General features: G+C 48.1%; 1 protein-coding gene across 4 annotated transcripts in view; it reads right to left on the bottom strand.

Annotated features, from left to right (window-relative positions):
- LOC125456638 (collagen alpha-1(XXIV) chain) overlaps nucleotides 1-25568 on the bottom strand; it is a 373921-nt gene that overhangs the window by 193340 nt on the left and 155013 nt on the right. For all 4 annotated transcript variants that reach the window (XM_059648175.1, XM_048539953.2, XM_059648174.1 and 1 more), the window contains 2 exons: nucleotides 21296-21349; nucleotides 19975-20019 (listed from right to left, as the gene is read on the bottom strand). In XM_059648175.1, coding sequence (XP_059504158.1) covers nucleotides 19975-20019; nucleotides 21296-21349 — 99 coding nt within the window. The remainder of the gene's footprint in view (nucleotides 1-19974; nucleotides 20020-21295; nucleotides 21350-25568) is intronic.

Here is a 25568-nt window from a genome sequence, read left to right on the forward strand (position 1 = left end):
GTGCACTTTGAAATGTTTCTCTACATCGCAAGCACAATGACATGCAAGTGGCTGTGGTCATGTACAAATGATAACAGCCAATTTGTACAAAGAAAACTCTCAACCATATCACCAGTTTGCAAGAGTGGTTGAGGGATTAACATGGGACATTCGGTTTAATCTGCAATTTTTATTATTTCTGATGTCTTCTCCGAGACTATTCCATATTTATTGAACTTTACCTCAACCTCACATTTTGCTGATGTTGTGAGTGCACAACATTATCTCCAAAGTTCTCATCGTTGTGAATACTTTAAACTCATTTTAGTGGCAATCCCAAACAACAGAAACACATAACTAAAGGAACAGGAGGCGGCCATTTGGTCCCTCAAGCCTTTCCACTGTTCGATACAATCAAAGCTAATCATCTAACTCAGTCCCTTGTTCATGCTTTCTTGCCATACCCTTTGATCTCTACAATCCTAACAACTATGTCTAAATCATGTGCAGCACGGTGGTTCAGTGATTAGCACTGCAGCCTCACAGCACCAGGGACCCAGGTTCAATTCCGGCCTCGGGGGGTTATTGTCTGTAGGGACTTTGCACATTCTCCCTGTGTCTGCGTGGGTTTCCTCCGGGTGCTCCAGTTTCCTCCCACAGTCCAAAGATGTGCAGGCCAGGTGGATCAGCCATGCTAAATTGCCCATAGTGTTCAGGGATGTGTGGGTTATAGGGGGATGGGTGTGGTTGGGATGCTCCAAGGGGTGGTGTGGACTTGTTGGGCCGAAGGGCCTGTTTTCACACTGTAGGGAATCTAATCTTTATTAGAGTCACAGGCTAATACAGCATGGAAACAGGTCCTTTGGCCCAAACTAGTCCACGCTAGCCTTGGTGCCCACTGAGCTCGTTCAAATTGCCCGCATTTGGTCTATATCCCTCTAAATCCTCCCCATCCAAGTACCTATCTAAATGTTTTTTTTAAATGTTGCTGTTGTACCTGCCTCAACCACATTCTCTGGCAGCCCATTCCATACACACACCACTCCCTGCGTGAAGAAGTTGCCCCTCAGCTCCTTCTTAAACCAATCCCCTCTCACCTTAAAGCTATGCCCTCTAGTTTTCAATTCCCCATCCCTGGGCAAAATTGATATACATTCCTCCTATCTATGCCCATCACGATTTTATACACCTCAACAAGGTCACCCTGTACACAATACTCATACAGCGGCCTCATCAACAACTTATATAACTGTAACATAACGTCCCAACTTCTATACTCAATGTCTTGACCGATCAAGGTCTGCAGGCTAAATGTCTTCTTCACCACCCTATCTACCTGTGACACCGCTTTCAACAAATAACGTACTTGTATTCCGAGGTCGCTCTGTTCCACAACAGCCCTCAGGACCTTACCATTTACTGTACAAGTCCTACCTTAGTTTGACTTTTCAACGCAATGCACCTCACACTTACCTGCTTTGAATTGCACTTGCCAATGCTCAGCCCACTTCCCAATCTGGTCAAGATCCCTCTGTAATTTTTGATAACCTTCTTCACTATCAACAATACCACCCAATTTTGTGTCATCCGCAAACTTACTAATCAGGCCTTGTACAGACACACCCAGATCGTTTGTGTAACTAACAACTAACAAAGGTCCCAGCACTGAACCCTGTAGCACACCACTAGTCACAGGCCTCCAGTCTGAGAAACAACCTTCAACCATCACTCTCTGCTTTCTACCATTGAGCCAAGTTTGAAGTCCATTAGCTAGATCTTCCTGGATCCCATGCAACCTAATCTTCATGAGTAGCCTGTCATGTGGGACCTTGTCAAAGGTCCAACTAAAGTCCATCCTCTTTGTTACCTCTTCGAAAAACTCGAATAGATTTGTCAGACATAACTTCCCACGCAGAACTCCATGCTGATTATCTCTAATCAGACCTTGACTGTCCAAATATTGGTTGATCCTGTCCCTCAGTATCCTCTCCAATAACTTGCCTACCACTGATGTCAGGCTCACTGGCCTGTAGTTCCCTGGCTTGTCTTTGCTACCTTTCTTAAACAATGGAATGACATTAACCACCCTCCAGTCTTCTGGAACTTCACCAGTGGCTAAAGATGAAGCAAAAATCTCGACGAAGGGCCTCTTCAATTCCTTCCCTAACCTTCCACAATGTCCTAGGATGGACTTGGTCAGGTCCAGGGGATTTATCCACCCTAATGTGCTTCAGGAGTGCAAACATCGGGTAATGTGTATGCGGTCCAAAACATCCCCAATTGTTTCCCTTATTTCCTTAGCGTCCATGATTCTCTCCTCAGCAAACACTTCGTTTAAAAACTCCCACGTGGGCAGCTATACTGATCATTAAGGGGACATATTTTCTCCGTAGCCACCCTCTTACTCTTAACATAGTTTCAGAACCTCTTGAGATTATCTTTAATCTTATCTGCCAGATCCATCTTATACGGTGTTTTTGCTCCTCTGATTTCCCCTTAAGTGTGCTCCTACACTTTTTATAGTCATCAAGGGATTCACTTCAGCCCGACCCGAAACATCAACTTTCCTGCTCCTCTGAAGCTGCTTGGCCTGCTGAATTCATCCTGTTTCACACCGTGTTATGTCCTTAGGTTCTTGATATCACATAAAATCCCATCTGCCAGACATTCCTTTTCCTTCAGAGTCATCCAATCAACCTCTGCGAGATCCTGCCTAATGCCCCCAGAAGTAGCCCTGTTCCAGTTCAGCACCTTAACCTATGGACCTTTCCTATCTTTTTCTACAACTATGACCATAACTAAGATAGTTACGGTCAGTGGACCCAAATTGCTCTCCGACTAACGGTTCAACCACTTGCCCAACCTCAGTTCCTGAGAGGACGTCCAGTATTGCGACTTCCAAACACATTTGGACACATTTGACAAATTCCACTCTGTCCAGGCCTTTTACACTGTGGGAGGCCCAGTCAATACAGGGAAATTAAAATCTCCAACCAATGTGACTATTATTCCTGACGTTTCGGGCCTAGACCCTTCATCAGAGAGGGGGATGGGGAGAGGGAACTGGAATAAATAGGGAGAGAGGGGGAGGCGGACCGAAGATGGGGAGTAAAGAAGATAGGTGGAGAGAGTATAGGTGGGGAGGTAGGGAGGGGATAGGTCAGTCCAGGGAAGACGGACAGGTCAAGGAGGTGGGATGAGGTTAGTAGGTAGATGGGGGTGCGGCTTGGGGTGGGAGGAAGGGATGGGTGAGAGGAAGAACCGGTTAGGGAGGCAGAGACAGGTTGGACTGGTTTTGGGATGCAGTGGGTTGGGGGGAAGAGCTGGGCTGGTTGTGTGGTGCGGTGGGGGGAGGGGACGAACTGGGCTGGTTTAGGGATGCAGTAGGGGAAGGGGAGATTTTGAAACTGGTGAAGTCCACATTGATACCATATGGCTGCAGGGTTCCCAGGCGGAATATGAGTTGCTGTTCCTGCAACCTTCGGGTGGCATCATTGTGGCAATGCAGGAGGCCCAGATGGACATGTCATCTAGAGAATGGGAGGGGGAGTGGAAATGGTTTGTGACTGGGAGGTGCAGTTGTTTGTTGCAAACTGAGTGGAGGTGTTCTGCAAAGCGGTCCCCAAGCCTCCGCTTGGTTTCCCCAATGTAGAGGAAGCCGCACCGGGTACAGTGGATGCAGTATACCACATTGGCAGATGTGCAGGTGAACCTCTGCTTAATGTGGAATGTCATCTTGGTGCCTGGGATAGGGGTGAGGGAGGAGGTGTGGGGGCAAGTGTAGCATTTCCTGCGGTTGCAGGGGAAGGTGCCGGGTGTGGTGGGGTTGGAGGGCAGTGTGGAGCGAACAAGGGAGTCACGGAGAGAGTGGTCTCTCCGGAAAGCAGGCCGGGTGGGGATGGAAAAATGTCTTGAGTGGTGGGGGCGGATTGTAAATGGCGAAAGTGTCGGAGGATGATGCGTTGTATCCGGAGGTTGGTAGGGTGGTGTGTGAGAACGAGGGGGATCCTCTTAGGGCGGTTGTGGCGGGGGCGGGGTGTGAGGGATGTGTTGCGGGAAATACGGGAGACGTGGTCAAGGGCGTTCTCGATCACTGTGGGGGGAAAGTTGCGGTCCTTAAAGAACTTGGACATCTGGGATGTGCGGGAATGGAATGCCTCATCGTGGGAGCAGATGCGGCGGAGGCGGAGGAATTGGGAATAGGGGATGGAATTTTTGCAGGAGGGTGGGTGGGAGGAGGTGTATTCTAGGTAGCTGTGGGAGTCGGTGGGCTTGAAATGGACATCAGTTACAAGCTGGTTGCCTGAGATGGAGACTGAGAGATCCAGGAAGGTGAGGGATGTGCTGGAGATGGCCCAGGTGAACTGAAGGTTGGGGTGGAAGGTGTTGGTGAAGTGGATGAACTGTTCGAGCTCCTCTGGGGAGCAAGAGGCGGCGCCGATACAGCCATCAATGTACCGGAGGAAGAGGTGGGGTTTGGGGCCTGTGTAGGTGCGGAAGAGGGACTGTTCCACATAACCTACAAAGAGGCAGGCATAGCTGGGGCCCATGCGGGTGCCCATGGCCACTCCCTTAGTCTGTAGGAAGTGGGAGGTGTCAAAAGAGAAGCTGTTGAGGGTGAGGACGAGTTCAGCTAGGCGGATGAGTTGGTCGGTGGAGGGGGACTGGTCGGGCCTGCGGGACAGGAAGAAGCGGAGGGCCTTGAGGCCATCTGCATGCGGAATGCAGGTGTATAGGGACTGGACGTCCATGGTGAATATGAGGTGTTGGGGGCCAGGGAATTGGAAGTCCTGGAGGAGGTGGAGAGCGTGGGTGGTATCACGGACGTAGGTGGGGAGTTCCTGGACCAAAGGGGAGAAAATGGAGTCCAGATAGGTGGAGATGAGTTCGGTGGGGCAGGAGCAGGCTGAGACGATGGGTCGACCAGGGCAGGCAGGTTTGTGGATTTTGGGAAGGAGATAGAAACGGGCCGTGCGGGGTTGGGGAACAATGAGGTTCGAGGCTGTGGGTGGGAGGTCCCCTGAGGTGATGAGGTCGTGAATGGTGTTGGAGATGATGGTTTGGTGCTCGGGTGTGGGCCTAATGGTATCAATGTGGACTTCACCAGTTTCAAAATCTCCCCTTCCCCTACTGCATCCCTAAACCAGCCCAGTTCGTCCCCTCCCCCCACCGCACCACACAACCAGCCCAGCTCTTCCCTCCCACCCACTGCATACCAAAACCAGTCCAACCTGTCTCTGCCTCCCTAACCGGTTCTTCCTCTCACCCATCCCTTCCTCCCACTCCAAGCCGCACCCCCATCTACCTACTAACCTCATCCCACCTCCTTGACCTGTCCGTCTTCCCTGGGCTGACCTATCCCCTCCCTACCTCCCCACCTATACTCTCTCCAACTATCTTCTTTTCTCTCCATCTTCGGTCCGCCTCCCTCTCTCTCCCTATTTATTCCAGAACCCTCACCCCATCCCCCTCTCTGATGAAGGGTCTGGGCCCGAAACGTTAGCTTTTGTGCTCCTGAGATGCTGCTGGGCCTGCTGTGTTCATCCAGCCTCACATTTTATTACCTTGGAATTCTCCAGCATCTGCAGTTCCCATTATCTCTGACTATTATTCCTGATATCTTTCACCACATGCGCTCCTCTAGTACCCACTGGCTATTTCAGGGTCTAAAATACAGTCCTAACAGAGTGACCATCCGTGTTCATATTCCTAAGTTCTAACCACATGGCCTCATTTGATGATCCCTTCACAATATCATCTTTCAGCACTGTTGTTTATGTACCACCCCTTATCAAAAGGGCAATTCTCCCTCCTCGCTTATTTGTATTTCTGTCATGCCTGTAGCTTCTGTATCCTGGAACATTCGTCCTGCCCTTCTCTCAGCCATGTTTCAGTTGTGGATATAATAGCCCAGTGCCCAGAGCCAATCCATGCTGAGGTCATGTGCCTTAACATTCAGGACTTGTGCGATGAAATAAATGCACTTTACACCAAAAGTCTTTTCATTCCCTTTACTGCACCCCTGGCTATCCTGAACAGTAAACTTGCTCTTGATTTTCCCTTGATTTCTCGATGGCCCCCGAGTCTCATGTCCCTGCCAAATTAGTTTAAACCCTCACAGGTAACACTAGCAAATTACCCCGCAAGGATATTGGACACCATTCAGTTCATGTGCAACCCATCCCTCTTGTACAAATCACTTCTACCTCAAATGAAATCCCAAAGATCCAAGAACTGAAAACCCTGCCCCCCTACACCAGCTCCTCAGCTGCACATTCATCTGACCCATCTTTCTATTTTTATTCTTATTAGCATGTGGAAGTCTTCGACGTTTTCAATGAGTTCCACAGACTCGCCACTCTCTGGGTGAAGACATTTCTGCTAATTTGATTCAGACAGCATGGTAGCTCAGTGGTTAGCACTGCAGCCTCACAGAGCCAGTGACCCGGGTTCGATTCCCGCCTCAGGTAACTGTCTGTGCGGAGTTTACACATTCTCCCCGTGTCTGTGTGGGTTTCCTCCGGGTGCTCCGGTTTCCTCCCACAGTCCAAAGATGTGCAGGCTAGGTGGTTTGGCCATGCTAAATTGCCCGTAGTGTTCAGGGGTGTGTGGGTTATAGGGGGATGGGTCTGGATGGGATGCTTCAAGGGGAGGTGTGGACTTATTGGGCCGAAGGGTCTGTTTCCACACTGTCAGGAATCTATTCTAATCTAATCTCAGTCCTAAATGGCCAACCCATTATCCCTAAACTGTGACCCTCTGATTCTGGACTCCATGGTCATCGGGATTATCCTTACTGTATCTAAAAACTTAAAGAACTGCAGATGCTATTAACCAGGAATGAATGCAGAAGTTGCTGGAAAAGCTCAGCAGATCTGGCAGCATCTGTGAAGAAAAGAATCAGAGTGATTCTTCCTGTATCTACCCTGTCTAGTCCTGTTAGAATTGTACACATTCCCAGTGTCTCCAGACTCTCCATAAAACAGAAGTTCCTCATTCCTAGTAACATGCTGGTCAAAGTCCTCCACACCCTGACATCCTTCAAACATGTGGTGCCCAGAACTGGACACAGTTTTCCAGCTGAGAATCATGCTGAAATTTGAAGCACAGATTGAGGCACAGATCCATGCTGGATCTCCAAGTAAAACATCCCAGTGAGTTTCAACAAGGGTCACGGGACCCCAAATGCTAGCTCTGCTTTCCCTCTCCCTGGATTTTTTTATTTTCCATTATTTATTCACAGGATGAGGGTGTCACTGGCCAGGCAGCATTTACTGTCCATTCCTAATTGCTCAGAGAGCAGTTGAGAATCAACTACATTGCTGTGGGTCTGGAGTCACATGTAGGATGGCAGATTTCCTTCCTTAAAGGACATTAGTGAACCAGGTGGGTTTTTCCGACAACCAACAATGGATTCACAGTCATTATTAGGTTCTTAATTCCAGATACTTCATTTATTGAACTCAAATTCCATCATCTACCATGGTGGGATTTAAAACCAGGTCCCCCGAACTCGAGAGATCAAGGTGTAGAGCTGGATGAACGTAGCAGGCCAAGCAGCATCATAGGAGCAGGAAGGCTGTCGTTTAAACCCAGAACACTATCTGGGTCTCTGGATTAATAGTCCAGCGATAATACCACTAGGCCAACGTGGCCCCACTACCAGAGGCTACCAGATCTGCTGAGTTTCTTATCTGATTTGTGTAATTGTTTCAGTCCCAAAGCTCCACTCTTTTCCCAATGCTCCGCACTTTTCCCATAATCCTCCAAGTACATTTCCTCCTTCCACCAGCCTCTTTGGCAGTGAATTCCAGGTCATTATTACTCACTGGTCCATTGGCTCTTCCTCACATTCCTCCTGCATCTCTTTCACTAGATTCATAAATCTGTTCCCACATGATCTTGTACCATCTGCCAATGGGAAGAGTTCCTCCCTGTCAATCCACACCTAACTTGTCGTAATCTTGTACGGCTCTGTCATGTCACCTATCAGTTAAAATTTGTTCCTGCTACTTATCTCTTGGCCACCCTTCCTGATACAAATGGCGTGGGTGGTTATTGCATTACAATTTGTGGGATCCTGCTCTGTACAAATTGACTGCTGTGCTTCCTACATTACAACAGTGACTGCATTTCATTACTTTTGGAGCCCCAGAGGGTGTTATAAGGTGTTTTGAAACACGAACCTTGTGTTTATGAAAGTAATAGAATTCCAGTCTATTTGGTTCATACGAGAGCTTCCAAAAACCTGGAATTTTAAATGGAACAAGCAACATTGATTGTTTTTTTAATGCACTGTGCTTTTCTTGTCGGAGTTGCAAGCAGATTGAAGCATGAGACAAAACAGGAGCAGTTTAATCATTTCAAGGTTCCCACATCCACAGAAAAGTATATTCCTGTGCTAACTTTGGGAATTACAGAAGGCACAGTGAAAGCCCTGAGGTTGTGCCAGCTAAACTTCGACAGGAAAGTAGTTTTTCATAGAATTGCAACAGTTCAGAAATAGGCCATTCAGCCATCAATACCTCAACCCTCTGAGGAACATCACACCCAGGCCCACCCTGTCCCAACCCTGCATTTCCTAATCTACACATCCCTGGATACAGGACAATTCACCGAGCCTGCACATCTTTGGACTGTGGGAGGAAACCGGAGCACCCCACGCAGACAAGGGGAGAATGTGCAAACTCCACACAGACAGTCACCCGAGGCTAGAATCAAACCCAACTCCCTGGTGCAGTGAGGCAGCAGCGTTAACCACTGAGCCACCGTGCCACCCACTGTACAAAGCGGTAATGTTTTTGTCAGAACACAAGATTCCCCAGTGAGACCCACAGCTTACGTTTGTTGACATATAGTCTTCTGTGCGCCATTATGGTATTAATGGTCAGAAAGGACACCGGAGAAGTAGACTTGGGTTGATTTCTCTAGAGCAGAGAAGACTGAGAGGAGCATGATTGAGGTACACAGGATGATGAGGGGTATGGACAGGGTGAATAAAGACCAACTGTTCCCCTCGGCTGAGGGGTCAATCACAAGAGGGAATAGTTTTAGGGTAAGGAGCAGAAGGTTCAGAGAGGATTTGGAAAAAACCTTTTTCATTCAGCGGGTTCTGGGAATCTGGAATGCACTTTTTGGGAAGGCAGTTGATGCTTGAAACCTTACAACCTTTAAAAAATATTTTAAATATCGTAACATTTAAGGATATGGGATAAGTGCAGGGCATTGGGATTATGGCATCTTGAGTGGTAGTTATGTTAGTGCAGACTCGATGGGCCGAAGGGCCTTTTGTGCACTGTATCACTCCGTGAATCCATGACATAGAAGAGACCACTCAGCCCCTCTTCTTTGTTATACCATTTATTCAGCTCTTGGTTGATGTATACCTTAGCTGCCCCTGAATGGCCCAGGTTTATAACCCATGCTGCGCTGACACTTACCAAATTCAGTACAACGTTTTGACATTTTCAACTGACTTCCAGCCTTTTATTTGGAGTGGAGACTGGGGGGTGGGGGAGGGGGGGGGATGGGGGTGTTGGAAGGGGTTGTGGAGGGAAGGTGTAGGAGAGCTCCAGATTCCCAGAAATGCTTCCTGTCAGCATCCCTGAACAGCCTGGTGCGGAATTTAAACTGTTCCCCCCTGTTCTGGGCACAGCGCCCTCCAAACCTGGTACCACCTGCTAACTATTCACCAAATATTGTGCAGAAGGGATTCGTGTTTGAGAACTGCTGTTTCCCAGGCAGTGAAAGATTGCGAATGATGGTGGTAAGTATCAAAACCGCAACCGATAACTCATTCTCCACACACATAGCACAGATACATTTCACCTGCAGCAGTTTATCAAACTGTACAGCCTACACCACAGGAACTACATACATCTGTGAGGCTTGTGGTGAATTGAGTCAATATCAGTCCCATATTCAAACCAGCCACTGATGGAAGACATATGTGACTCTAGCAAGTAGCAAGATCCTCCTGTGGTAATTATCATTGTTTCTTCATTTCTAAATAATTATGGTTTCTTTCTCTTTTCTTTCATGGGATGTGGGCATTTGCTACCCATCCCTAACTGCCCTCGATCTGAGTGGCTTGCTGGGCCATTTCAGAGAGGGTAAGAGTTGAGGAGCTGGTGGGCGGGTGAGTACAGTAACCCAGTATTAGATGCTATATCGATGGAGGTAGTGACTGTGAGGGAGGACCAATGGCAAAAGATGACATCTGAGGACTGGCATCTACGGCATTGGTTGGGTCTAGCACTGGCAATGGTGAAGTAGTGGCATAAGGGTTCTGGTCTCTCTTTAAAATATAACTACGCAAAATGGCACTGGTTCCATAGTGACAATGAAAGGTTTTCACTGCATTTTAATTTATTTTTCACCGTAAAATACAAATGGCAATAAAACATTCATTCACTCACTCATCATTCTGATCTATTACACTGATATACTTATGTAAGGTATGACTTGTCTGGTTAGCACACAAAACAGAATGCTTCATTGTATCTCAGTACGTGGCAATAATAAACCAAATCAAACTAGAGTTACTGCTGCTTTGAGCTGAGATATTAAAGTCATAATGGTTAACATGGCTTCTCTCCGCATGTGCCACCTGACCCAGTATTTATAATATTTTTCATCTTAATTTCAGGTTTCCAGCATCTGAAGGATTTTGATTTTGCTTTGCATCCCTGACTGGTGGGATTTGGACCAATAGAACAGCAATGGATCCAATTTGCCCCCAATGATTTACCTTTTGTGTTGGTATGCGAGGGTTTTTTGCTGGCCAAAATATTATTACAGTGTAGTGATCGGAGCCATGTTGACGTCATTGACTATGAGGTTGTTGGTTGGGGTTGTTAACCAGGGCCAATCAGGAAAGTCCTGGCTGATATAACCGGATTAGATCTCCTCAGCTCAGGTGACTGACTCTGAGTTGGCTGGTCACCTCCTGTATATTGAGTAAATAAAGGGTGTCTTGGCGATGGGATACTGGCCAGTGTGCAGTTATTTCAGTGTTGACGAGAGAAAATGGCATATGCCTGAAGAACATGTATTTGCTAGTGTCATCTTGAAATTAGGGTAAACATTTCTGGCATCATATCTTTAACTGGGAAGTTTGACTCATTTGATCCTGCTGTCAACGACTGGGCACAGTACATGGAAAGTATACAATAGTTTATTTCTGGGGCAGTTCAAAAGCAACAAGCAATTCTCCTGACTGATTGCAGGCTTGCAGCATTCTGGGTTATAAGGGCTTAACTTTCCCAGAGGCTAAAACCTTCCAAGAGTGGGTTGACACCTGGCAAGCCACAAATGACCATCACCAATAAGAGACAATCTAACCACTGTCCCTTGACATTCAATGGTGTTACCATCACTGAATCCCCCACTATCAAGCTTGACACAATCCAAGGCACAAGTCAGGAGTGTGATGGAATACTCCCCATTTGCCTGGATGGGTGCAGCCTCAACAACACTCAAGAAGCTTCACACCATCCAGGACAAAGCAGCCACTTGATTGGCACCACGTCCACAAACATTCACTCCCTCCACCACCGACGCTCTGTAGCAGCAGTGTGTACTATCTACACGACGCACTGCAGAAATTCACTGAAGATCCTCAGACAGCACCTTCCAAACCCATGACCACTTCTATCTAGAAGGACAAGGGCATCGGACATATGGGAGCACCATTGCCTGTGAGTTCCCCTCCAAGCCACTCACCATCCTGACTTGGAAATAGATCACCGTTCCTTCACTGTCACTGGGTCGAAATCCTGGAATTCCCTCCCTAATAGTATTGTGGGTCAACTACAGCAGGAGGACTGCAGCGGTTCTAGAAGGCAGCTCACCCCCACCTTCTCAAGGGATGGGCAAGAAATGCTGTCCCAGCCAGTGACGCCCACATCCCACAAAAGAACAGGGAAAAATAAGTTGATGGAGTTGCTTAAGGAATATTACGTCTTCCAATTGCCTCCAATTCTGAGATGCTATTGGTTTGATTTGACTATTGTAAAACTGGGGAAATCCGTATTGGGGTTTTTGACTAGGTTGAGATGACCGGAAGAGGCATGTGATTTTTGGGTTAAGCCTGAATGAGATGCTGGTATGTGGGACTAACTACAAAACCATGCAAAAGTGCACACTCACTAAAGCCCTTTAAGTTTGCACAAGCCCTCAGCCAGATTGAGAACTTACTCTGGGGGACTGCTGCAGGCGAAGGGTATGACTTTGGTTCTGGTCTCCTGTGAGAAGCAGTTGGTGCAGTTACCACTAATGGCCGTAAAAGGCTCGGGCCTAAGCAGTTGGGCTGGAATTGGTTGAGAAAGATTTACCTGGGTTGGCTCAACATTTCTCGATTGGAAAATGGCTGCCTCCTAGCAAAATACCCAGGAGTTTTTCAGGAAGGACTTGGGTCTATCCAAGGGGCCAGAGCCATTTTGCATGTTGACCAGGTCACAGTTCCAAGATTTTGCAAGGCCTGCCCAGTGCCATTTGCCTTGTGGGTAAAAGTAGAAGTGGAATTCAGGAGGCTGGAGAGTGAAGGAATCATCAAACTACAGCAGTCTGCAGAATGGGAAGCTCTGCTCGTACCGATTGTGAAGCCTAATGGGACAATACGCCTTTGTGAGGATTTTAAGTAAATGGTAAACTGCTTCTCACAGCTGGATAAACACCCAATCCCTCACATGGAGGACTTGTACACAAAGTAGGCTGGGGGGGGGAGGAGACGCTGTCCTTTATGAAGCTGAACATGAGTCACACCTACATCAATTATGGCTGGATGTGGAGTCCCAGAAGCACATTACAATCAATATATCAATATACAAGAGTGCCATTTGGGGCATCATCAAACTTAGCTCTTTCTCAGCAGATGATGGAGAACATTTTCCCAGGGCTACCCCAGGTTATCTGGATGACATAGTAATAGTGGAAGGCCAATAAAGAGCACTTGAAGAACTTGGACATAGTGCTTAAACATTTTTCCCAGGCAGGCAATATGCCTCAAAAGGGAAAAAAAATGTTCCAGGTGCCCCAAGTGACCTACTTCGGTTGCAGAGTCAACACAACCAGGTCACACCCATTGGAAGGAAAGTGAGGGCTCTCAAAGGTGCCCCAGCTCCCACGTCTGTACTGGAGCTTAGGTCTTGCCTTGGGTTAGTGAACTATTCCGGGAAAGTTCCCATGTAACCTAGCCTCCATCCTGGTTCCCTTACGCCAGCTGCTGAAACAGGGCCCTCCTACCGCCCCCTGGATCATGACCCTGCCCCCAGCACCAAACCATCATTTCCCAAACCATCCACAACCTCATCACCTCAGGTGACCTCCCACCCACAGCCTCCAACCACAGCGTTCCCCAACCCCGCTCCACCCGCTTCTATCTCCTTCCCAAAATCCACAAGCCCGCCTGCCCTGGCCGACCCATTCTCTCCACTTGCTCCTGCCCCAGCGAACTCATCTCCACCTAACTGGACTCCATTTTCTCCCCCTTGGTCCAGGAACTCCCTACATTTGTCCATGACACCACCCATGCCCTCCACCTCCTCCAGAACATCCAACTCCCTGGTCCCCAACACCTCATTTTCACCATGGACGTCCAGTCCCTATATACCTGCATTCCTCATGCAGATGGCCTTAAGGCCCTCTGCTTCTTCCTGTCCCGCAGACCCGACCAGTCCCTCTATACCGACACCCTCATCCGCCTAGCCGAACTCATCCTCACCCTCAACAACTTCTCTTTTGATTCCTCCCACTTCCTACAGACAAAGGGGGTGGCCATGGGTACCCTCATGGGCCCCAGCTATGCCTGCCTCTTTGTAGGTTACGTGGAACAGTCCCTCTTCCGCACCTACACGGGCCCTACACCCCACCTCTTCCTCCATTACATTGAGGAGTTCGAACGGTTCATCCACTTCACCAACACCTTCCACCCCAACCTCAAGTTCACCTGTACCATCTCCAACACATCCCTCACCTTCCTGGACCTCTCTGTCTCCATCTCAGGTAACCACCAACAAACCGATGTCCATTTCAAGCCCACTGACTTCCACAGCTACCTAGAATTCACCTCCTCCCACCCATCTTCCTGCAAAAATTCCATCACCTATTCCCAATTCCTTCGCCTATGCCGCATCCGCTCCCAGGATGAGGCATTCCACTCCCATACTTCCCAGATGTCCTTGTTCTTCAAGGACTGCAACATCTCCCCCCCACTGCGGTGGTCGAGAACTCCCTTGGCCGTGTCTCCCGCGTTTCCCACAACTCATTCCTTACACCCCGACGCCCTAATAACCGCCCAAAGAGAACGTCCCTTATCCTCACATACCACCCCACCAACCTCCAGATACAACGCATCATCCTCTGACACTTCCACCATCTACAATCCGACCCCACCACTAAAGACATTTTTCCATCCCCACCCTTGTCTACCTTCCGGGAGACCACTCTCTCCGTGACTCCCTTGTCTGCTCCACACTCCCCTCCAACCCCACCACACCCGGCACCTTCCCCTGCACCACAGAAAGTGCTACGCTTGCCCCCACACTTCCTCCCTCACCCCCATCCCAGGCCCCAAGATGACTTTCTACATCAAGCAGATGTTCACCTGCACATCTGCCAATGTGGCATACTGCATCTGCTGTTCCCGTTGGTGGCTCCCTCTACATTGGGGAAACCAAGCAGAGGCTTGGGGACCGCTTTGCAGAACACCTCCGCTCGGTTCACTATAAACAACTGCACCTCCCAGTGGTGAACCATTTCAACTCCCCCTCCCATTCCTTAGACAACATGACCATCCTGGACATCATGCAGTGCCACAGTGATGCCACCCGAAGGTTGCAGGACCAGCAACTCATATTCCGCTTGGGAACCCTGCAGCCCAATGGTATCAATGTGGAATTCACCAGCTTCAAAATCTCCCCTCCCCCCACTGCATCCCAAAACCAGCCCAGCTCGTCCTCGTGTCTGTAACCTGTTCTTCCTCTCACCTATCCCCTCCTCCCACCTCAAGCCGCACCTCCATTTCCTACCTACTAACCTCCTCCCATCACCTTGTCCTGTTGGTCCTCCCCAGACTGACCTATCCCCTCCCTACTTATCCTCTCCTCTCCATCTTTGGTCCGCCTCCCCCTCTCTCCCTATTTATTTCAGAATCCTCTCCCCATCCCCCTTTACTGATGAGGGGTCTCGGCCCGAAACGTCAGCTTTTGTGCTCCTAAGCTGCTGCTTGGTCTGCTGTGTTCATCCAGCTTCACACTTTGTTATCTCAGCCTTGGAAATGATCATGTAGCCAAGAAGCAGCCTTTAGGGAAATGAAAAAGCAGCTATCGTCATCAAAGGTGTTGGCTCACTACAATCCGAAACGAGAGGTGGGTTGAAATGTGATGCCACCCCACACAGTATGGGGGTTAGTGTTGTCTCACGGGTTTGCGCAACGGAGAGGAACGCCCGAAAGTGGAAGCTTCCCAGACTCCGGCTGATGCCGAATGCAAATATGCCCGGTTGGAGGAGGAAGGTTTGGTGGTCATCGTTGACGCAAGAAGTTCTACCCACACCTTTACCGTTGGGAATTTGCCATCGTAACAGATCACAAAGCTCTGCCAGGGTTACTGAAGGAAGGCAAGGTTCTTCCCAAACCTTCCTGTAGAATTCAGTGTTGGGCCTTTATTCTCAGTGTGTACAAGTTAGAAAACCGTGCAGGAAGCCATTTGGTCAATGTAGATGTGTTAAGCTGCCTTCCACTGGCAGATACTCCATCGGTGGCGCCTCTCTGGAACAGTCCATTCTGGTTTTAAACTTTCTGGAAACCCGTCTGGTCACCAAGGACCGGATCCGATTGTCGGCACAGAAAGATCCGGTCCCATTGAGACCAAAACAGCTGGTGGGAATGGGGGAAACAGAGGGGCCATTGCAATCTGGATTGAAACCTTTTTGGCCCCAGTGAGACGAGGCCACCACGCAGGGTGGCATATTACATTGGGGAGAAAGGGTAATTGTCCTGAGTAAGGGTCACTGCCAGGTACTGGCTGAACTCCATCAGCGTCAGCCAGGGGTTTCCAGGATGAAGATGCTGGCAAGTAGCTCGGTCTGGAGGCCAAGGTTGGATGCCAACCTAGCCGCTTTGGTGGGGCAGCAAGTGCCCAAAGTGCCAACAAGGGCAAAGCGTACCACCAGCAGTGCCCACACATTTGTGGGAATGGCCGGGAAAACCCTGGACTCAGTTACATGTCAGTTATGCTGGTCCTTTCAGGGGCTCCATGTTCCTGGTCATTGCGGAAACTCATTCAAAGTGGTTGGACGTGTGTAAAGTTCATTTGGCAAACTCAGGGATGATGATTGAATATCATTCACAACACACGGACTCCCGGAGGTATTGGTCATGGACAATGGGGCGTCATTTACCAGCAGGGAATTCCGATATTCCCTAAAGTCAAATGGTATTTGGCACAAAAGGGCAGCTCCATACAATCCAATGTCCAATGGTCTTGTGGAAAGAGCAGACCAAACATTGAAGGCAGGTTTAAGGAAGCAGCCTACAGCCTCACTTGAGACCAAACTATCCCAGTTGCTGTCCGATTACAAAACCACCCCATACACAACGACAGCGATAGTTCCAGCTGTGTTACTGATGGGGAGAAGACTCTGTTCCAGGTCAAACCTGATTTTCCCAGCCCTGGGGGTGAGCAAGGTGAAATGGCAGCGGGAACATCAACGATGGCCACATGTCTACTCTCAGTGAGAGAGATAATTTAATTCAGGGGATGATGTTTGGTGCTGGAACGATGGAAATGGCCCTGTGTGGGTATGAGAGGAGGCACGGTCCCATTACTTACAAAGCTCAGGTAGGTGAGACAGTCCTGAACAAACAGGTGGATCACCTGAAAGCTATTACGTCACAAATATGGCAGGAGCAAAACATACCTGCCCCCTCAAAACATCCAGAAGGCCTGTTGGAAACCATTGGCTGTGCCTCTCCATCCAGTGACAAGCAAACTTCAGGGTCCAAGATGGATGCACCTCAACACCGTTACTGTTGGAAGAAGGCAAGGAAACTCTCCGGAGATACTCTGAATGCAAGAAATGGGCTGTGGTCCGGGGCATGTCAAAGTCGGAATCAGAGGAATGGGACTTGGGGCAAAAACATTGCAGGAAAAGCTAAAAGCCAATGACCAGGTCTCCGTTTCCCGCCTTGGGTGGGAGTGATATAGTGATTGGAACCAGGTGTACCTCATTGACTACGAGGTATTTGATTGGCTGAGGTTAATAACCCCAATCAAGAAAGCCCTGGGTGACCAGTATAACCAAGAGATTAGAATGTCCTGAGTAGAGGATTTGAACCCATATCTCCAGAACGTTAGCCTGGTTTGAGGTCTTTATCAGCAAATACCATGTTTCTCAGACAGCTAAAGGGTACAGTAGCACACTGAAGGTTATGTTGAGTTTCAAGTTGTTGTCTGTCCTCACTGAAAAGAGATTCCCAGGGTATGGGAGCTGATCCAGAATGTGCTGTGGTTCACATCGAGTGGATCCTGACAGTCAGGGAGCAGAATGTACAGCAGGAAGAAGCAGTAGAGCTAGTCCACATGTCTATGCCAGTGCTCAAACGCCATCCAAGCTCCCTCTCACCTGACTTCATCTTCACCCTATCAGTCTGTTCATCTAATGCTTTCTCCCTTGTGTGTTCTGACAGCTCCCTTTAAATGCATCAACCTTATTAACGTCACTCTCCCCTTGGGAGTGAGTTTCACAACCTCTCTGTTCTGAAGAAAGAGATTTTTGATTATTTTTATTCATGCAGAACCTACTTGATGAAGCATCAGAGGAACTTAGGAATTAGGAGCAAGAGTAGGCCTTTAGCCCTTTGATCTTCCTTCATCATTTAACATGATCATGGCTGATCTTAGATAATAAAATGTGAGGCTGGATGTACACAGCAGGCCAAGCAGCATCTCAGGAGCACAAAAGCTGACGTTTCGGGCCTAGACCCTTCATCAGAGAGGGGGATGGGGAGAGGGAACTGGAATAAATAGGGAGAGAGGGGGAGGCGGACCGAAGATGGAGAGTAAAGAAGATAGGTGGAGAGAGTGTAGGTGGGGAGGTAGGGAGGGGATAGGTCAGTCCAGGGAAGATGGACAGGTCAAGGAGGTGGGATGAGGTTAGTAGGTAGATGGGGGTGCGGCTTGGGGGTGGGAGTAAGGGATGGGTGAGAGGAAGAACCGGTTAGGGAGGCAGAGACAGGTTGGACTGGTTTTGGGATGCAGTGGGTTGGGGGGGGGAAGAGCTGGGCTGGTTGTGTGGTGCAGTGGGGGGAGGGGACGAACTGGGCTGGTTTAGGGATGCAGTAGGGGAAGGGGAGATTTTGAAACTGGTGAAGTCCACATTGATACCATTAGGCTGCAGGGTTCCCAGGCGGAATATGAGTTGCTGTTCCTGCAACCTTCGGGTGGCATCATTGTGGCAGTGCAGGAGGCCCATGATGGACATGTCATCTAGAGAATGGGAGGGGGAGTGGAAATGGTTTGCGACTGGGAGGTGCAGTTGTTTGTTGCGAACTGAGCGGAGGTGTTCTGCAAAGCGGTCCCCAAGCCTCCGCTTTGCAGAACACCTCCGCTCAGTTCGCAACAAACAATTGCACCTCCCAGTCGCAAACCATTTCCACTCCCCCTCCCATTCTCTAGATGACATGTCCATCATGGGCCTCCTGCACTGCCACAATGATGCCACCCGAAGATTGCAGGAACAGCAACTCATATTCCGCCTGGGAACCCTGCACCCTAATGGTATCAATGTGGACTTCACCAGTTTCAAAATCTCCCCTTCCCCTACTGCATCCCTAAACCAGCCCAGTTCGTCCCCTCCCCCCACTGCACCACATAACCAGCCCAGCTCTTCCCCCCCACCCACTGCATCCCAAAACCAGTCCAACCTGTCTCTGCCTCCCTAACCGGTTCTTCCTCTCACCCATCCCTTCCTCCCACCCCAAGCCGCACCCCCATCTACCTACTAACCTCATCCCACCTCCTTGACCTGTCCGTCTTCCCTGGACTGACCTATCCCCTCCCTACCTATACTCTCTCCACCTATCTTCTTTACTCTACATCTTTGGTCCGCCTCCCCCTCTCTCCCTATTTATTCCAGTTCCCTCTCCCCATCCCCCTCTCTGATGAAGGGTCTAGGCCCGAAACATCAGCTTTTGTGCTCCTGAGATGCTGCTTGGCCTGCTGTGTTCATCCAGCCTCACATTTTATTATCTTGGAATTCTCCAGCATCTGCAGTTCCCATTATCTCATGGCTGATCTTATCCTGGTCTCAACTCCGCTCTCCCGACTGGTCCCCATTGCCCTTTAATCCTGCTTTTCATCAGAAACATATTTATTTCTTTCTTGAATCTGGTGATTGATTTTGCCTCCACTGTACTCTGGGGCAGTGAGTTCCACAGATTCCCAACCCTCAGAGAAGTAGTATCTCGTCATCTCAGGCCACTGGGTTCAAAATGTTAACTCTGTTTCTGTCTCTACAGATGCTATCAGACCTACTGAGTTTCTCCACCATTGCTTGCTTTTGTTTCAGATCACCAGCAATCACTGTCCTTTGACTTTATCCTAAATTAATTGCACTGCCTTTATCTTCGCTACATAATAACAAAAGCACAAACTTTAACAAAGTAAATGGATTGTGAAAGCTCAGTGGTTGTAATATCACCCCTGCCCATCAAATTAAAGAACTTCCTGGTCCTTCAAAGGCAGAAAACACTTTGAAGTTGTGACACAGACATAAATACTTTGCATGTTTGTCTAAAATTCCTTTTTGTGACACCAATACAGAGTTAATCATCTCCTCTAAGCAAGGAAGGGAACAGAATGTGATTAAGATTTATATCACATGCTGTCATTTCAGGCATCAGCATTTCACAGCATCAATGATCATGACCAATCACAGGGTGTGGGTGAGATTTCTGTATGTGAAAGGTACCATTCAATAGGGGAAAGAACTCACCGGTCTTCCTTTGGGGCCCTTTCTCCCGTGGGGTCCAGCAATACCCTGAAAACGAAATGACACACATTACACAAAACACCTCAAAACAAAATAATTCAGTGAAACTTTCAAACAGATGAACTACAGATGAAAAGGCAGGCAATTCTGAGTCTAAAATGAGCAACAACTTTCCAGTAACAAAATGTGAAGCAAAACCAGTGTGTTAATTTATCTCTCTGTGATTACGCAGTGGTACTGAGGTGGTATTGTTTTTGGGGAAATAGCTTGTAGGTCTACACTAATGATCCAGGAACATTTGATCAACTTTCGTGGAATCCTTACAGTGTGGAAGCAGACCATTTGGCCCATCAAGTTCACACTGAAGAGCATCCCTGCATTTTCCACCCCAGGCACTACAGACAATTTAGCATGGCCAATCGACCTAACCTGCACATCTTTGGACTCTGGGAGGAAACTGGAGCACCCAGAGGAAACCCACACAGAGACAAGGAGAATGTGCAAACTCCACACAGGCAATTACCCAAGGTTGGAATCAAACCTCGGTCTCTGTTGCTGTGAGGCTGCAGTACTAATCACTGAGCCACTGTGCCACAGTGACTCAAATTCCACGATAGCTGTGGAATTTAACTTTATTTAACAATCAATGAAAATCTAGTGATCAGATTGTTGTTTGCTAATATTCTTTAGTGGCAGGAATCTGCTTTCCTGAACTGGTCTGCCCTACGTGTGACTCCAGACCCAGTAATGAGATCATTTCTTAACTGCCCTCTGAAACGTCCCAGGAAGTCAGTCAGGCAGCTGGCTCTCCGTCACCTTCCCAAGGGCAATTAGGGATGGCCAGTAAGTGTTGGCCTTGCCAAGGATGCCCACACACCACAGGTAAAAGCTAATGATAATGGGCTTTGATATCCTTTGAAATGGGGTGGAGACGGCCACGTAGTATTATTACCAGGGTATTAACTCAGAGAACTGAGAAGATAATCTGGGAACTTTCCTTCAAATCCTACTGTGGCAGATGATGGAACTTGAATTCAATAAAAATCTGGAATTCAGCGTCTAATGATGGTATATTCATTGTTGACTGTCAGGGGAAAACCCACCTGTTTCCCCAAAGTCCTTTAGGAAAGGAAACAGCTATCTTTACCTGGTCTGCCTTACAAATGACTCCAAACCCACAACATTGTGATTGATCCTTAACTGCTCTCTGGGCAGTTAGGGATAGGCAGTGAATACTGGGCTAACCAGCAATGTTTATTGCATTCAGACTCAGATGTTGTGAACCAAATGATCCTGCTGGAGTGCATTCTGAGAACACACTTACCTTTGTACCTTCTGGCCCGCGTGGTCCACCCATGCCAGGAGGTCCTATAAACCCCTGAAGAGCAAAAAGTAGGTGTTAATTAATATAAAGGCAATGTCTTTTAAAATGATTACTGATCTGGCTCACTTTGTGAGCTCTATCTCAGCTACAAAGTCAAAGTGGGAGAGTAAATACAATGGTTACACTATGTGGGGGCAGGCTAGAGGCTTTCAAAGTGCTGCTTTCATGCTGTTGGGGGTAACAGATTAGCACGGATTGAGATCAGAGATAATGGGAACTGCAGATAGTCCTCACACACCACCCCACCAATCTCCGCCTACAACGCATCATCCTCTGACACTTCCGCCATCTACAATCTGACCCCATCACCAAGACATTTTGCCATCCCCACCCTTGTCTGCCTTCCAGAGAGACCACTCTCTCCGTGACTCCCTTGTCCGCTCCACACTCCCCTCCAACCCCACCACACCCAGCACTTTCTCCTACAATCACAGGAAGGGCTACACTTGCCCCCACACCTCCTCCCTCACCCCCATCCCAGGCCCCAAGATGACATTCCACATTAAGCAGAGGTTCACCTGCACATCTGCCAATGTGGTATACTGTATCCATTGTACCCGGTGTGGCTTCCTCTACATTGGGGAAACCAAGCAGAGGCTTGGGACCGCTTTGCAGAACATCTACGCTCAGTTCACAAAAAACAACTGCACCTCCCAGTCGCAAACCATTTCAACTCCCCCTCCCATTCCTCAGATGGCATGTCCATCCTGGGACTCCTGTAGTGCCACAATGATGCCACCTGTAGGTTTCAGGAACAGCAACTCATATTCCGCTTGGGAACCCTGCAGCCCAATGGAATCAATGTGGATTTCACCAGCTTCAAAATCTCCCCTCCCCCAAAACAAGCCCAGCTCATCCCCGCCTCCCTAACCTGTTCTTCCTCTCACCTATACCCTCCTCCCACCTCAAGCCCCACCCCCATCTTCTACCTACTAACCTCATCCCACCCCCTTGACTTGTCCGTCCTCCCCAGACTGACCTATCCCCTCCCTACCTCCCCACCAATACTCTCCTCTCCACCTATCTTCTCCTCTATTCGCCGCCCCTTCTCTCCCTATTTATTTCAGTATCCTCTCCCCATCCCCTTTTTCTGATGAAGGGCCTAAGCCGAAAATGTCAGCTTTTGTACTCCTAAGATGCTGCTTGGCCTGCTGTGTTCATCCAGCTCCACACTTTGTTAGCACGGATTGAGGATTGGTTTGCTAACAGGAAGTAGAAGACAGGTATTATGGGTAGTTTGTCAGTTGGCAGGAAGTAATGAATGGTGTGCCACAGGAATTGGTGCTGGGATCTCAGCTACTTCCAATTCATATTACTCACTTGAATGAAGGGACCTAATGTGTGGTAGCTAAAACCATTAATGATACAGAGATAGGGACATAGTCAGGAGAATATAAAGAGTCTGTAAAGGGGCAAAGGTGAGTGAAGTGAGTGGGCAGAGGTTATCAGGTGAAGTACCAAGTGGAAAAATTTAACTTGTTCATTTCACATCGCACAATACGAGTCCCCTGGGCTCATCATGCTCCTGCTTGTTGCCAAACATCCCATTCCAATCCAAGTTTCCAGCACTTGGCCAATAGCATTTCAAGTGCTCGTTGAAATATTTCTGAAACATTGGAGAGGATTCCTGCTTTGATCACCCTTTTCAGGCACGGAGTTCCAGTAAACCAAGAATGTGATATGAATCAAGGTTGAGCCAGATGTGGGTGAGAAGTTTGGCCAATCAGAGTAACAGGCTACATCACCAGATACGCAGCACGATCTGCAAAGTTGAGCCAGCCGGGAAAGCAGCATTTATTTTATTTATCATTGGGAGGATGTTGGCATCAATGGCTAGGCTAGCATTTATTATCAATCTCCAATTGCCCTTGAGAAGGTGCTGATGAGCTGCCTTGTTGAACCATTGCAATCCAGGTTCTGTAGGTTGACCCACAATGTTGTTAGAAAGGGAATTCCAGGGTTTTACCCAGCGACACTGAAGGAACGGCGATATATTTCCAAGTCAAGATGGTGAGTGGCTTAGAGGGGAATTTGCAGGGGGTGGTGTTCCCATGTACCTGCTGTCCTTGTCCTTCCTGGTGATTGAGTTCAAAGTCATGGATTTGGAAGGTCCTGTCAGAGGATGTTGGGTGACTTTCTGGAGCGCATTTTGTCGATGGTGCATGCTGTAAAGTATACACATTGTATATCACTGGAATTCTGTTCACAGTGGTATTGTGGGTCTACCTACTGTAGTGACTGAAACAAGGTCAGTCAGGTGCACTTCATAGAACATGAGTTCCCTGATTGGGGCTGTTCATCTGGTCCAACCAGGGGGCCCTGGCTGACAAGTATAAACAGGAGTGTCAGAGCTTCTGCTCACTCTGAGAGCTGGCTCTGCGGAAGCCGGGCCAGTGTCAAGGACAATGCCCATGTAAATTAAGGGTGACTTGGTGATGGAATACCAGCCTCTGTGGAGTTATTTCACCCATAGCAGGAGGACTGCAGCAGTTCAAGAAAGCAGCTCACCACCGCCTCCTCCAGGGTAACTCGGGATGAACAAGATGCTGGCCCAGCTGGTGACACACACATCCCATGAATGAACACATAAAAACGTCCGAGAGGCTCCATGGCTTTTATGGAGACATTTTTCATCCAGAGAGTGAGGGGAACGTGGATTCATTCCCAAAGGGAGAGGTCAAAGTGAATATTAATACCTTAAGGGGAAAGTTGGATAAATCCATGAGGGAGAAAGAATTGGAAGGATAGACTGACAGGGTGAGATGTTGAGGGAGTGATATTCATGTCGAGCATAGACCAGTACAGAACAGTCGGACTGAATGGCCTGTTTCAGTGTTGTAAGATCATTATAACAATAAATGCTCACTGTTACAGAGACAGCCTGTGATCAGGAATGAAAATGCTGAGGATAACAATGAGAACTGCTTCAATTTACACCGTAAAATATCCAACATCGAATATAAAAGCTCTATTCTTCAACAATCCCTTAAGGACCTGATTTCTTTTTCCAAACTGGGATTCCAACATTTTGCAAACCAAGGCACAGCTATTACAGATGTCAGGGCAATTCCACAACTCATGATATAGATCTGTAGCTGCACTGCACCTAGGTCAGTGAGTTCAATTCTCATTGGAGATTTTACCGACTCTGACATCTATAATTGTAGGAAAGGAAGCATCAGCAGGACAAATGCTCGCACAGGTCTCGCTGTAAGGGCCAAACCTTCTGAGCAATTTACCCCGAGACTGATCAAATTAGCACTGATAGACAAAGCAGCTTTGCAATTTTAAAGGGGTGGGAAAGTAGAGATCAAAGGTGCCCTGGGGGAGTCGGGGAGGGGGTGGTGTTCTGTGAAGATGGCAGAACAAATTAATGGTGAAGCTAATGAAGCAAGAGGGACCTGGGCTTTATAAATAGAAGCATGTAGAGCAGAATCCAAGAGGTTTTCATAAATATTTATAAAACTTTGTTCCAGCTGCATTATTCAACTCTGGGCACAATCATAGGGGAAGAATGTGAAGGTTTTGGAGACGATAGAGAGGATAGAGAGGAGATTTATGGGAGTGTCTCCAGGGTTCAGTGTTTACAGGTAGATGGATGAGGCCGAAGCCAGGACTGTTCTTAAAGAGGGCAAAATTAGCAGAGAATTTGGCAGACATATTCCAAATCGATGGTTTAAATAAACAAGATCAGTTTCCAAAGGCTCAAAACCAATAAATATACAGATGTCTGATATAGCAAGGTGTAGAGCTGGATGAACACAGCAGGGCAGGCAGTGTTCATCCAGCTCTATACCTTGTTATCTCAGATTCTCCAGCATCGGCGGTTCCTACTATCTCTCTATATATAAATCTATGACTTCTTATGATTGACTAATGATCAGAGGAGACATGAAGAAATTCTTTCCTTAATCCAGAGAGTAGTTTGGATTTCGAATGCACTCTCTTGATAGAGCAGTGGATCTAAATTCTATAGTATTTCAAAAGGAATTGGGGGTGGTGGGGTAGAGGGAAAGTGAGACTAACTGGATCACTGTTCAAAGCATCAAAACATGATGGGCCAAATAGCCACCTTCTGTGCTACAAGGTACAGCCACAGCAATATTTGTACTTGAGGGCTCTTCATGTGTTCTCTAATTGCTCATCGAATGTGGCATCACTGCCCAGCCAGCATACATTGCCTCAAGAAGGTGATAGTGAGCTCCCTTCTTGA

This window comes from Stegostoma tigrinum, chromosome 8 (genome assembly GCF_030684315.1).
Source record: "Stegostoma tigrinum isolate sSteTig4 chromosome 8, sSteTig4.hap1, whole genome shotgun sequence".
Classification (NCBI taxonomy): Eukaryota; Metazoa; Chordata; class Chondrichthyes; order Orectolobiformes; family Stegostomatidae; genus Stegostoma; species Stegostoma tigrinum.